Source organism: Oncorhynchus tshawytscha, linkage group LG23, assembly GCF_018296145.1.
Source record: "Oncorhynchus tshawytscha isolate Ot180627B linkage group LG23, Otsh_v2.0, whole genome shotgun sequence".
Classification (NCBI taxonomy): Eukaryota; Metazoa; Chordata; class Actinopteri; order Salmoniformes; family Salmonidae; genus Oncorhynchus; species Oncorhynchus tshawytscha.
In genome coordinates this window covers 17,465,423-17,480,272 of record NC_056451.1, presented here as the reverse complement: position 1 = coordinate 17,480,272, position 14,850 = coordinate 17,465,423, and the positions used below count along the sequence as shown (strand labels likewise).

Here is a 14,850-nt window from a genome sequence, read left to right as displayed (position 1 = left end):
TTTCTTGGCACACGTAAGGTCTCTTGACCTTGCTTCTGGACAAGCTAAACACCTTCGCCCGCTTTGAGGATAAAACACTGCCCCCGACGCGATCCGCTACCAATGACTGTGGGTCCTCCTTCTCCATTGCCAACGTAAGACATTTAAGCGTGTTAACCCTCGCAAGGCTGCAGGCCCAGACGGCATCCCTAGCCATGTCCTCAGAGCATGTGCAGACCAGCTGACTGGAGTGTTTACAGACATATTCAATCTCTCCCGATCCCTGTCTGCTGTCCCCACTTGCTTCAAGATGTCCATCGTTGTTCCATGAAGTGCTTTGAGAGGCTAGTTAAGGATCATATCACTTCTACCTTACACCAAGATCCACTTCAATTTTCTTACCATTTCAAAAGATCCACAGACGATGCAATCGCCATCGCACTTCACTATCCCATCTGCACAAGAGGAATACCTATGTAAGAATGCTGTTCAGTGACTATAGCTCAGCATTCAACACCATAGTACCCTCCAAGCTCATAATTAAGCTCGGGGCCCTGGGTCTGAACCCCGCCCTTTGCAACTGGGTCCTGGACTTCCTGACGGGCCGCCCCCAGGTGGTGAAGGTAGGAAACAACACCTCCACTGATCCTCAACACAGGGGCCCCACAAGGTTGCGTGCTCAGCCCCCTCATGTACTCCCTGTTCACCAATGACTGCGTGGCCAAGCACGCCTTAAACTCAATAAAGTTTGCAGATGATAACATTAGTAGGCCTGATTACCAACAATGACAAGACAGCCTAAAGGGAGGTGAGGGCCCTGGGAGAGTGGTGCCAGGAAAATAACCTCTCACGTCATCAAAACCAAGGAGCTGATTATGGACTTCAGGAAAAAGCAGAGAGGGAGCATGCCCCTATCCACACCAACGGGACCGCTGTGGAGAAGGTGTAAAGCTTCAAGTTCCCAGGCGTACTCATCACTGTCGATCTGAAATGGTCCACCCACAGACAATGCGGTGAAGGCGCAACAGCACCTTTTCAACCTCAGGAGGCTGAAGAAATTTGGCTTGGCCCCGAAAACCCTCACAAACTTTTACAGATGCACAATTGAGAGTATCCTGTCGGGCTGTATACGCCCGCAACTGCAGGGCTCTCCAGAGGTGCAGTCTGCCCAATGCATCACCGAGGGCAAACTACCTGCCCTCCAGGACACCTACAGCGCCCCATGTCACAGGAAGGCCAAAAAGATCAATAACATCAAGCACCCGAGCCACGGCCTGTTCACCCCGTGTGTGTATTGTTAGATACTACTACACTGTTGGAGCTAGGAACACAAGCATTTCGCTACACCCGCAATAATATCTGCTAAATGTGTATGTGACCAATAACATTTTATTTTGATACCAATTGATCAATGTGTCCATGCGCCAAAGAATTCAAGCTGTTCTAGAAGCAAAAGGGGTCCGACCCAGTACTAGATGAGTGTACCTAATAAACTGTCCACTGAGTATGTTTGGGTATAGTGGCTCATGTTACAGTGCTGTTAATAAGCGGTGGGTGAAAATTCACATTTTACCAGCAAGAACAACATATACACATTATGATTCAGAGAGCTTTTATATTAATTTACTTTAGACAAAACTGGAGACCAATTCACAGATGTTGGACAATTCTTTCCACAGAGACTTGTAAGGAAGAGGGATTTAAAAAACAAATGAAACATCAATGTTGCATTATGATAATAGTCTCAAGACGGTTTATATTTAGTGTGAGCACAAGCTCCCTATCAACGAGATGTTAAGTGAATGATATTCTGTACTCATATTGCTTGAATCAAAGAGTTCCCCTTCATCTGAGGCACTGCACTGTTATATGCATCCCAAATGACACTATTCCCTAGATAGGGATCTGGTCAAAAGTATTGCACTAAATAGGGAATAGGGGGATGCATCATTGGCCGCCTTTTAAATACTGACTGATCATAAGTGCCAGGGGACCAGATATTCATAGCACAAAAAAACAACAACAACAAAACCATAAATAGACATAAATATGTTTTAGCAAAGCATCCAAAAATGGCTTTAAAACATCAGGTTTTGTTAACTGCTCCACTTTGAGTAGGTAGACAATTGAATTTACAAGACTGGCAAAAGGAGACATATAGGCAATATAATACATGTTTCAAATATTAACTTTTAAATTCCATTGTATGTATTTACTGTATGTAAACTGTAACCGCATGGGATACCCACACATGTGGGAGTTCCATCCCTACAGACTCATCCATTTTGTTGCATACTATTTTACTGAATGTGGAAAGGAAGGAACACCTGTGCTATTCCTTGAGAGAGCCAACAACATACTGTATAGGGCTTGTCATCCCCCCCCAAAAGCTCAATTCCTTATGAAATGAATAATAAAAAGCTTTTAGCCAGCAAGCACCATTCAGTCTTTTCCTCCCATTGGAATGTTGACCAGGTGAGATCAGCACAGCAGAGACATGGGATTGGTTCAGCTAGCCCAAGCTGGGACCGACAGGGTTTCATCTGATTGGCTGGAGTGGAGGAAGTAGGGGACCAGAGAGAAGTTCTTCATGCTGATGTCCTGGGTGATACCAGCATCCTGCATCTCAAACCTGTCAAAAAAAAACACAAAAAAAACCTTGTTGAAAATAATTATCTTCAAAGGACTACCAAAACAATATAGAAAAACAACAGCAGCAAAAGGTTGATGGCAGCACACAACTGTTAAAATAAAAATCAGTAGGTCCCAAATAAATACTAATAACATTTTTCCAGGTGGTGAAAGCACTTTACATCCATTAAATGGGGGGAACTCACCTCAAACAATAAATCAAATCAAATCCTCAACAGCTCCCCATTTCAAACAGTGACAGTGCCAGCCTGACATTCGTCTGTCTCTTACCAGTCTCCAGTAGAGATGGTGTAGTAGACGGGGGGTCTGGGTGAATCTGTGAAAGTGGACGGAGGGCCCAGGCTATAGGCCCCAGCGTTGTTGAAGATCAGCCAGTCTCCCACACTGAGCTCTGGCAGCAGACACTGATCCACCACCTGGTCCAGCTCATCACCCGACGGACCCCACAGACTGCTGGCAAACACCGGTTCCTCAGACACACCGCTCTGGGACATCCAGGGACACAGAGAGAGTCATTTAGAGAGACTTATGGGCCATGGTTATGAGTAAATAGGGAATAGGGTTTCCATTTGGGATGCAGCCTAACATTCACTCCAGGGTGCTTGAGATAGGAAATTGAATTAAACTTAACTTCGCTTGGTGATGCAAAAATCACAAAAATGCAGAATCGTTGTCATTTCTTGCATTTCACTAGTCATTTTGTTTATTTAAAATGTAGTTTATTAGGGCCTCACGGGTGGCGCAGTGGTCTAGGGCACTGGTAGCTGTGCCACCAGACTCTGGGTTCGAGCCCATGGCACACAACGGCACACAATTGGCCCAGCATCGTCCGGGTTAGGGAGGGTTTGGCCGGTAGGGATATCCTTGTCTCATTGCGCACTAGCGACTCCTGTGGTGGGGCGGGCGCAGTGCACGCTAACCAGGTCGCCAGGTGCACGGTGTTTCCTCCGACACATTGGTGCGGCTGGCTTCCGGGTTGGATGCGCGCTGTGTGGCTTGGTTGGGTTGTGTTAATGGGGGACACATAGCTTGGTAAATGTAGTCTACTAAGCCCTGAAGCCAAAACTCACCTTGGGCAGAGCCGGAGCTGGAATCACATTGTCTGCTAGCTTGCTAGTGAACGAGCCGTACACCCCATCGTTCATGTAGTACAGGAACTCTGGCTCATCGTTGGGAGATGGTTCATCTGTAAAGAGGTATGGCAGACAAGAGTCATGAGACACAATAGTAGAAAAGGTGTGTGCTGGTCTGCTGGAGCGGACCATCATGGTCTGCCGAACCATGATTACTGATTCGACCAGCTTCATATGCTAGGTATTGAGAAGGTACTGCCACTGACCGAGATTGCCATGAAGATCCCGGGCGCCTACTTCCTTAGCGATGATGTTGACAGCCAGGGTGAAGGAGGAGGACACGTAGTAACTGCCAGGCTCTGCCATGATGGAGACACCAGACGATGCAGGGAAGTACAGGTCCAACAACGGCCTGACTGCACTGTTAATCTGTTACCAGAGGAAAAAACAGTCAGCACCTTCAGCCTAACAGGCATTCTATAGCATGTGTTTGTTCAAATTCAAAAGGTAAGCTGTGTGAAGGCTTTCCTTTGAAAAATACATTACTAGTACAGGCCTGAGGGTGAAGTGGTTTGTGACCTTTGACTGACTGAGTCACGTATTAATTCAGCTGAAGTAAACCATCTAAATCAGTATTATGTAACGAGCTACAATAATGACCTGTTTCAGCTGAGTCTCTGAGCCGTTGAATCCACCTCCAATATCCAGGATTGTCATACTGAAGCCAATATCCTCCTGAAAACAACATTAAAAGAAAAAGTAAACTAGTAAACTTCAAAATATAACAGCAGGGTGGTGAATATTTATGGCTGTCTCCTTCACATATTATGCACATTCAAAGTCCCATAACGTAAGCACTAGCTAACTCACCCCCATGTCAAAGACACAGCGAGCGTCAGACACTGCATGGCTGTAGGCCACAGGGTCGTCACAGGAGCTGGGAATGTGGAACCTGCATCATGGGGATAATGATGATGACATGAGAATACCATATAAATCAGGGATTGACTGAGGAACGGAAACTGAGCAGTCGGGCAAGTTGAGCGTGCTCGGAGGTCACCCAAAGTGAGAAAAAAAAGGTGAAACATCAAAACTGCTAAAAACTCCAGTAAACCTAAAACGGATTGTCTGGTTCATCTCCATTGTTTAAGTGAAAGACGGAAAATATACGGCAGCTTCATTAGGCAGGTGATTTTAAAAAAAAACTGAATTCCAGTAGCCAAGCATAGGGGCTACACTGGAGATTCTGACCTGATTAACTGGAAGTTTAACGTGTGGTCAGAGTGCTAGCCACTATGTCCTATTGATCTCGGCTGTGAGCTGCACGTTGAAATCTTGAAAATAGAACCAGAACGTAGATCAGCGCAAACCTCTTGGGGAGCCGGCACGCTTACACCCACGGTTTTGCTGAAATGAATAAGAGTGTCTCACACTCTGCGAAAGTTATACGTCCAATGTAGCAGACCCGTAAAACAGATCTCTACTTCCTCCCTATTGTTACGTGACCGACAAGTTACGGCAATTTGGGTGTAAACAAATATTTTCACATTTTTGGGCAAGTGACCATATTCTTCAGGCAAACAAAAAATACTCCTGAATTGTCCAATGGTCAATCCCCAATGATACAGTAAAATATATTCTCCTCATGGTGAAAATAGTACTGGACAGGCATACAATTCTGCTGTTAACATACAGTTTAATTTCTTAGCACTTAATTAAAAGACAATAAAAAGAGAGAAAAACCTAGAATATAATAATGAACTCTGACTAGAGAGGAAGGGTGGCGTTGCAGAAGGACTCACCTGACCCCCACCACCTGCAGGCCCTGCTCTTTGGCACTCTCCAGCAGGTGTCTGCAGTCCTTCAGCTTGGAGCCAAACGACATGCCCATTTCATCACCCTCGCTGGAAGCCTCTGTGGCCACCTGCAACAGCAGTCTGAGCAGAGATGGAGGGAGATTAGCATTTTTAGGCATTTCATATTCATACCCATTGTAGTTGTACTGTAGAGAGTATGAAATATAGACTTTTAAAATAACGGTCTAATAACAGTTACATGGACACCTACTTGGCACGGGGATGGCAGCGAGCGATCTTGCGTAGCTCTGCCTCGTTGTCACACACCAGGAAGTCGATGCCGTTCTTAGCGGCATACTTGATCTGGGAGAGTTGTTTACACACACCGCTGTAGATAATGTCTTCAGAGGGAACGCCATAGCCCTGCACAAGCTCCAACTCATACTGAAAAGACATAAAAACATCCACCTTGATATTACAGCTCTAAATTGTGAAGGAGCAATGCGCTGTGGCAGCGAGACATTCCTCCACTAGATGGCCCCCTTCCTATTTTCTGTGAGTAGAGGCCAGTCGACTTATGAAGCAGTTATAAAGCAGTAATTGGCCCAACAAAATGATGGTAATCAGAGCTGTGAGAAGCTGCAACTGATGTAAGCCAAGAATCTATAAAAATGTATTTAACTGAAAAACATCCTAAAGCTGTGAAAAAGGACCCGTAAGTTAGTCTACATTAAAATGCAATTTGATCTGGACAGGTTGTTTGTTATACAGTGTTATAACAGTAGTAGTGGGAGAGAGAGCTGCGGGCACCTTGCTGGTGCAGATGAAGCCAGTCCCGAGAGCAGCTAGGATCTCAATGACAGCCAGGCTGCTGTTGGCTTGGACAGCGTAGAAGGGACGCATCTGGGGCATGTGGGTTCGCCAGCGAACATGTTGCCTCATAAGGACCCCCAAGTCTGCCACAAAGAACGCATTCTTCTCAGCCTGAGCGAGGAAGAACATGACACGACAGGTTTACTGGCTATCTGGCATGCTATGACGTCATTCACCTGAATCTGTCAAGCACACCATGACTGATTATTCTTACTGTCTCTCATCAAACACCATACAATTACATCAGAGCGATCTGCAACCTCATTTTTCCACTGGTGTGAATTGAAAGCATACAGAGTGTGGTCAGCGTTAATGACTCATTAACTTGCCACTTCAACCAAGTGGGGCGAGACTGGCACACAGTTTTACACAGCAGCATTGTACTTTGTCACATCCTCAATCAATTTATTTATGTGGTGATTGCTAGAATTTATCAATCTATTTCCAGATTAGGCAATCAACTAATCTCATTTCCAAGGACACAACTTCAATACGCTATAAAGTAGCAAGACTTCACAATGTGCAAGTATTTTAATGTACAGAGAATGTCTCTTCACAGTACTTACCAGTGTTTGTTCATAAATGTGATTCTCAACCACATCGCTGAGGGCCGTGGCTCCCTCCAGCAGGGCGACGGAGTAGTTTGGTTCGTCAGCTAGTCCCTTCATCTCAACTGTTGTCTGCTAATCTGCCAGTCATAAAGAATTATGCCTGTGTGAAGTGGTCTCTCTCTGATCCTCTGTGTGAAGTGGTCTCTCTGATCCTCTGGGTGAAGTGGTCTCTCTCTGAGCCCCTGGGTGAAGTGGTCTCTCTCTGAGCCCCTGGGGTCCTTGATAGTATGCAGCAAACTGGAAAACACAGGAAGAGAGGCAGCGTGAAATATAGCCCTAACTATTGAAGTGGATGGGGAAAATGAGTTCCATCTAATCATTACAAAAATGGAGGGAAAGAAAAAAGGAATTATTTGACAGAAAAAGGCTAAAGCAGTCGGTCTACATGTTACACTTAGTTTGACCAGTTAAGCCTTTAGGATGGTTTGTGAACCGACTGTGAACCAAGATAGTTGTGAGGGCAGCCAATCAGAGGTCGAGGTGGAAATCACGTTATGGGGCTGCGTATGGGAAGGTCTGGGTGTCTGGACAGCCACTGTGAAAACAAGACCTCTGGGGCATGGAGTTTGTTTACCTTACCATCAATTACTCCCGACAATTAGGATTAATCCCACAGGCAGTGACCCATTAAGGTTTCTTTTGATGGCATTATCTGGGTACAATACCAGCGGCATGGGATGTCAGATCACTGCATTCGATAATGTTACATAATATGTCAGTCAGTAGAACATTGTGGGCCTGGGTCTGTGGGCCTGGGTGTGTGCAGTGACACAATGTCTGGTTGGTTGGCCTCACAGACTGCAATGTCTGACAGCTGGATTGGACCAGAACACTGTCTGTAATCAGAGGGGTGCAGTGTCGCACAGCAAGGTTGGACTATTGTGATCATAAGGGTGCTGTGTATACCAGTCTCTGTTCTGTGGCTGGGAGCCTCGTATTGGCAGTTCAAAAACAGAGACAGCTTCATGATAGCAAGCTGGAATGGCTCTAAGAAACAGGACAGCCATGGCATAACTAAAACAACATCCCAGCAGTCTGAAAACACTGACAACAACCCACTACAATTAACACAAAAGATCAAAGGTCACAAATGATGGTCTCATTTTGGTTAATGGACAAAAATGTGTGTGTGGCTGAAAAATGCTTAACTCTACAGACCACCAACTTCATTGGGGTAAAGACTTGGGAGGAAATAAAAGCATATCACAAATCTAACAGTAGGCTTACAACATGACATACACAAAGAAATCATAACATTTAGGTTACAGGTGAAGACAGGAAACATTGTGTTTCAACTATGACTCATAGCTGAGTGGCCCCTCCTCTCTGTTACTGGATCTAACCAGTCACCAGTAAAAACAGGGACAGAGAGCATCAGATAAAAGTAGCACAACACTATGCTATTGTTATTTCAACAGTCACCACAAGGACATGTTTGGGTTATTATGGTGTCAGCGTGACTTGGACCCATATTCACAAAGCGTCTCAGAGTAGGGGTGCTGATCTAGGATCAAGGTCCCCCTGTCCATAGTGTTTTATAATTATTATGATCTAAGAGGCTAAACTGAACAGAGATCATTACTCCTCCTACTCGACCTGATGTCTACTCACATGGACGAGTTAGGAGATGGAGCTCCCCCACTATCAGCTAGGATCCCAAGGTGGCTCAGCGTTGAAGTCGAACGGCTCTCGGCGGAGAGCCGCCCCTAAGCCCTCTGGGTAGTAATTGTACACCTGCACAGAAGACAAGATACAGTTGAGTCAAGAGGAAAGAGAGGCAAAGCTGGCTCAGAGGATTAGATGAGATCAAAAAAAATATTGAATAGGAAAGCAAGACATAGGTTAATTGATCGTTAGGGACTGGTGGTTTTCACAGCTATAACAGGTGTATTTTTTTTTATAAGTTGTTATGGTTTTCATAATCCTAAATAATTTCTCCGTTTTGAATGAATGCAAGTGCCACGTTCTACCTTATGTTGTCGAATATGCTAAATGTTGTTAACGAAGTTCCAACCTCAACTAAAAAGCTATTGATTGTACTACTGTGGTTTTCAAAATAACAACACTAAAATGTCAAAACAAACCGTCCATAGCTAGCCAGCTAACTTATATTACATGCCAACTCAGCAGGCGAACATTAGCTAACCCTGTGTGATAAATGGCTGTGAATAAGATTGCGAATGCTAGTTATACGGCGTCTAGGGATTCACTAGTTAGCTAGAAACACCCCGATAACGTTTTCAAAGTACTCGTAGCTAATGTTAATTATATAGCTAGCACAGCTAGCTAGCTATGATAATATTTAATAAACTAAAATACCTAGCTAAATAACTTTGATGAATGACGACAATAATGCCAGTCAGTCGTTAGCTAGTTCGTTCATTACCTAACGTAGCTATCTGCGGCTAACGCTAGCTAATTTCCCTCCTTAAACAGTTAACGTTAGCAACTTACCTAGCCAGTTAGCAAGCAAGCTAGGTAGCTAGAAGGTACTTACGTGAGAATAAAACCCAATATTTGGGGTGGATCGTTTTTTCCTTTTAGGTGGAATTTTCAAAGAGTGGCGGGGGCACTATAGGAAAGAAAAAATGCCATCAAAGCGGAGGTGCAGATCGAGATTTGACGCTAAATCGAACCCTTTCGTAGCTACGCAGCGAGCAAAACTGCCGAAGTCGACAGAGAGAAAGAAACACAGATAGAACAATGAGACAGATATTTCACCGGATGTATAAATGTGAAGCATTCGCTTGGCGTTTCCACTGACTACCAAATCTGGTAGTGAGAGGAAGCCCAGTGGCCAGCAGTGGGAGAAGATGGATGGAGATGGATTTGGGCCTAAATTCTGCTAATTTTCTCATCGATTAAACATTTAATCTCAATACAGTTTTCTGTTCCCAAAACTAGAATCTGTTTTGAACAGAGTGAACTAAGTTTGGTAGACTTTTCCCTTTGTAAAAGTTTTTAAAAATCGCGTTGCTTATAAGGAGTGCAACGGCGAATTGAGTTACTGCACACGCGCACTTCATACAGTAGGAGTTCCCTAACGGAAATATGCAGATGTAGCTAGAACAGGAAAATAGGATCTTGCTAGCTCGTGCTTGGCTCTGCCCACCTCCTTGCTTGTTCTGCCCACTAGGACTCATTTGTTCCCATTGGAAACGACACGCTGTGGTCTATCTTGGTTTGGTTATAAAAATCTTTGGAAAGAAAGGGGAGCGGAAAATAACGTCAGATGGGCGGTGTTTTCGAGCTGTCAAAGCAAATGAGAGTGATATAGCTAAATAGTTTGGCTTGTATTTTATTTCAAAGCATTATTTTATTCTCTTCGTGTGTGATATCTAGTTTTTGTGATAATATATACAATTATACCTATGCTATTGATATGCTGAGAATTATGTTTAATAAAACTCATTATTTATCATTTGTATTTATTAAGATAAGCAGTTGAAATGAGCAATCTGCGATTGCTACATAAAAAAAGTTTACTTTTAAATGAACGATCTCTACCCATCGATTATTGAAAAATAACTCATAAATGCCTCATGAGCTTAGTTCAACTGCCGTACCCTATCATAACCCGAAATATAAGCTTGTTTACCACATGTTTTGTAAACAAACACTGTATAGCCTCAAAAGTCATTTTATATGGTCAGACCATTTATTTCATCCATAGCTCTGTCTATGAATTTGATTTCTCCAGCCCCATTTCTCAGCTATTTACTAAAACAGTGGCGGGATGGGTGGATTGTTATTGTTTGAAATGCAGATTTCCCCTTTAATATTATATTATTTATATTATTTTATGTTATATTCAATTATTGCCAGAATAGACTACTACGGTTCTGAGAATGTAATGTCTCAATCAGATAGTATAGTTACCTTGGTTACGTCTTCATGCTTTTTCCCATGGCACCGCGATAAATGTAAATGTTGTCCACAAATTGTCACTGGTACTCCTCTCTTGTATTCTGGCAACACATGCTTGAAGTTCAACAGGGTGAAATTAATTTGCAGGTGTTTTAACAACGTCAGCCTTGTCTGCCGAGAGTTTGTGAAGTTTTGCTTCCCTCTGAAGACGCAAAGGAGTATATATTTCCCACAGATGAATTTTTGCCTATTGGTGGAGAAGGAGGTCTATTCCAAATTGGAAAAACTCAATGAATTTAATTTCAGACAGGGGGACTGGGTAGCTGCAAATTGACTCATTTGACAATTTTTTTTATCTACCTGTTGACTGTTGTCTCAATGATAACTTGGTTATGTAGGTAATGTTACATTTTGTTGTGATGTATTTTCTATTTATTTACAGACAATGGGATTCTTTAATTAGTGAGTGTAGTCCTCAGTGATCTGTCTGAAAAGCCATCTACTTGCTTCTCCTGCAGCCACAAACCTATGCTGCTCTCTGCGTACAGAGATTGTATGCATTTACATTGTGGTATGGGCTATGATCACCTTTAGAAGTTAGTCATGGCTCCTAAGGCTTAGACACCACCAGCATACCACACATACAGGGTTTCACAAGTGGTTGATAGGCTAAGTGCATCTGAGAATGAAAATAGCACTTCATGAAATTGTATATTCTGGGAACTGTTTTTTTAAATATTATATTTAGAATATATAAAAACAGGCTACTGTTATTGTACCCTTTCTTATTTTCATACACATTGTCTTACAGGAATCCATATCAGCTGTCTTGTTTTGTGGCCAATGTCCATTTTCAGCAACCACAGTAGATGTCCACAGTACATGTTCCTTTGGTCAAAATTGGAGGCATCCAGGGCGGGAACAATGAACATTGAAATGAAATATATGGATAACTATGTCTCTTTATGCATTACAATTCAAACATTACATTGCAATTCAAACTGTAATAATGTACATCATTTCTTTATATCTAAGAACAATTGTGAGACTATTATTGGTCCCATATGATTCTCAATTGGCCCTGATCACTTTGTATTTAGCTGCAAAGGACCACATATGATTTAAATTCCTTATTATATAATGATGGAGTAAGCTTAGGACATGCACTTAGCTCCTATGAATAGCCACCGGTACATAGCTTATGTGCAAAGTCCAAACCCACACATGTGGCCTGTTTATCTTAGATAGATGGTGGTTAGAGTGTGAACTCATAATGTCAGATGAGCTATGTGTATTGGTAAGGGAAAAATACACAATGGTTCTGTTTGTTTTGCTCAAACATAAATGTTTCTTGGCCAATTGTCAAGACTTGAGAGCGAAAGTTTATCCTATGGACCACAGCACAAAAGAATCTGTTCCGAGCTTTGTGTCTGTTCCCCAAGACTGTAGATGAGGGTATGCATTGAGTCTAATCATAATCACACATAGCATCTAAAGTGGCTTCCAGAAAAACACAATGTTTGATTTCCATTGTTGTGATCATAATAGCCCGGGACACTGAGCACACTTGCTGTCGTAGTGTGTACCGCCCACAGTGAGTGAAAACACTCCAGTGGCGTGCATTGTGCAACTGGAATTCTCATTTGCAAACCGGGGCCAGATTACATCAAAATATCACCCCACTGAAGCCTACATTATACACACAGAGTTATTTAGTATGACCAACAGCCAGATGATATGAACACAATTACTGTTGCATGAGCAAAAACCACATAATATACACACAATGAAAGCTCCATGTTCTTTTATCAGAGGACTCTATGAATTGTGATAATAAATCATAGTGGAACTTAAAATAATCAATAACCAATGTAACCAATAACCAATAACCAAGGGAAACGTATTTGTGTTAATTAGTATCCATCCTATTTGCCTTTTCAAATCACTACACCTCCAACAAAAATATAATAGTTACATTTGAGGACAAATTAAGGTATTCCTCACAGTTCTCAGATAGTGTTATGTTATGCTGCAACAAAGCACAACATCACAAGACTAGTGAACCTAGTGGAAAACTCAATTCTTCATTGAATAACTGGTATCACAGTGGTTTTCTAAGCACATGGCCTTTGATAGTTCAAGTAAATCCCTACATTCTTTGTTGTGTAGAAGAGGTATGGGGAGGTTGAAATGGCTAAATCCAAATGAATATAGTCAATCATTAGTCCCTGCATTATACAATGGGTCTTGATCTAGTACTTGTTTCTAATGCTGTGACTTACACCATGGTGTTTCAGCCTTACGCATTTGCCAAAGAATGTTGATAAGTAAAACTACCTCTACACAGATCTTTTCTCTGAGCTGAATTTTGAGAAGGGTCAAATACAAACTGTATAAATCCAGTAAATAATAGTAAATAAAAGCTACTGCATTCTGCTAATTTACTATAAAATACCAATATTCTATCCTATTTTATTCTATATATAAAAAGTGTTTTACAGGTTACAACTCTGAATAGACACCTTGAAAAGGAAACTGTAAAAGCACTCCAGTATCCCTCTCTTCTCAAGTCTCTCTAACATTTTCCTGAAGTCAATGAGTCTGATTTTGGACTCGAGCCTTGGAAATGTTGGCCTTGTAACACTAGTATCAGAGAGGTTGACAAATAGATCCAATCTGCCACTGAAACAATAATACAAGATAATGCTTATCTCACACAATTTCCCTCTTTAAAACCTTCCTCCCCCTTTCTGCCCTAGGCAGTCCATAATAATTCAGACATACTAGATTAGATTTACTGTAATGTCCCTCAGAAGGCTCAGAATAACTAGCTGGGAAAATAGAACTAACCTGAATACAGTGAAAGATACTGAGGACACTATATGGGTCTTGAAAGTTTGTACACAGTATAAGGAATGTGTAGTTGTATATTTTTGTGTAATTTACAGTTTAACCATGTCATGTTTTTGTACTAAGATGTATTGTCAGTGTCATGGTCACTCAAACTCATGGGTAAAAGTTCAAACATGTGATATGTAAAGTTAAGCACGGTATACAAAGCATTAGAACTAGAGGGAGCATGTGACACATGTTTCTGTTGGTAGGACTCAACAACAAACCTGGTGCTCTATTTTTGTGTAATGCTTTGGATATATTAAACCATGTAACTGAGATGAGAATGACAGAGAATGTTGACATTCATCTTTGAAATACACAAAGTTGCAGCAATGAACTTCATCCATAGGGTTTTCAGAGCTCTCACATTGTATGACTAACTTGTATTAGAGGAAGTTTTTGTTGAGGACACACTCAGTTAATACCTCTCCTCACATCATCATCCCCACTCAAAGACCCAGTCTGCGTGTCAGTAGCCCAAATGAGAGAGTGATTACAGTCTGTGTGCCCAGAAATGTCCTTGTAGACTGGCCTGCGGCCAACAGTGGGCAGCCCACCCTGGTCCTTGGCCTGTCGTTTGATCTGAGGGGTTGGCTGGTCGGCTGGCTCCAGCCAGACCAGGCATTGTATCCCAAACAATGCACCCCAGACCTACTGAACTATAAACATGTCCCTTTGTGGGGTTTTCCTTGAATTCTGAGCAGGGAGACACCCAGAGTCAGGAAACGGCTGGACTCCTGTCCAGATATAGAACGTCTACACCCCAAATTCCAGCTGACTGGGCATTTGAGACTGTCTGTGTCCTCAGAACTAAGATAGCAAGAATGTCACTGAGATTATGGAATTACAAGAAGTACAGTACATTATTGAGGGGATCATGCAACTCAATTCAATGGTTAAAATGACTAATTGTAAATAAATAGCACTCCTAAATTTAAATGGATCAACTGACCCCAATCCTGCTACTTTTTGTAAACGATTTCTGTCAGAAAAAAATCGTCCTACTCTGTTTTGAAATGTCGAGGCTGTAGTACCTCCTCCAAACCAGCTGAGGTCGTCTGTCAAATATCGTGACGTCAAAAAGTTTCCCTCCCCCACGAGAGG

General features: G+C 42.4%; 1 protein-coding gene across 2 annotated transcripts; it reads right to left on the bottom strand.

Moving 5' to 3' along the window:
* Positions 1 to 1,574: 1,574 nt before the first annotated feature.
* On the bottom strand, positions 1,575 to 10,999 carry LOC112222792 (antizyme inhibitor 1). Of its 2 annotated transcripts, none has more exons than XM_024385563.2 (12): positions 10,864 to 10,999; positions 8,596 to 8,718; positions 6,940 to 7,221; positions 6,311 to 6,484; positions 5,772 to 5,944; positions 5,507 to 5,641; positions 4,575 to 4,656; positions 4,365 to 4,439; positions 3,971 to 4,133; positions 3,702 to 3,817; positions 2,902 to 3,116; positions 1,575 to 2,611 (listed from the first exon to the last, which is right to left on the bottom strand). In XM_024385563.2, exons 3-12 carry the CDS (start codon positions 7,039 to 7,041, stop codon positions 2,488 to 2,490), a joined length of 1,359 nt encoding a protein of 452 aa, XP_024241331.2. In that variant the 5' UTR covers positions 7,042 to 7,221; positions 8,596 to 8,718; positions 10,864 to 10,999; the 3' UTR covers positions 1,575 to 2,487. The 2 variants fall into 2 exon arrangements, with proteins under 2 accessions (XP_024241331.2, XP_024241330.2); XM_024385562.2 differs by lacking the exon at positions 10,864 to 10,999 and adding an exon at positions 9,482 to 9,689.
* Positions 11,000 to 14,850: the final 3,851 nt, after the last annotated feature.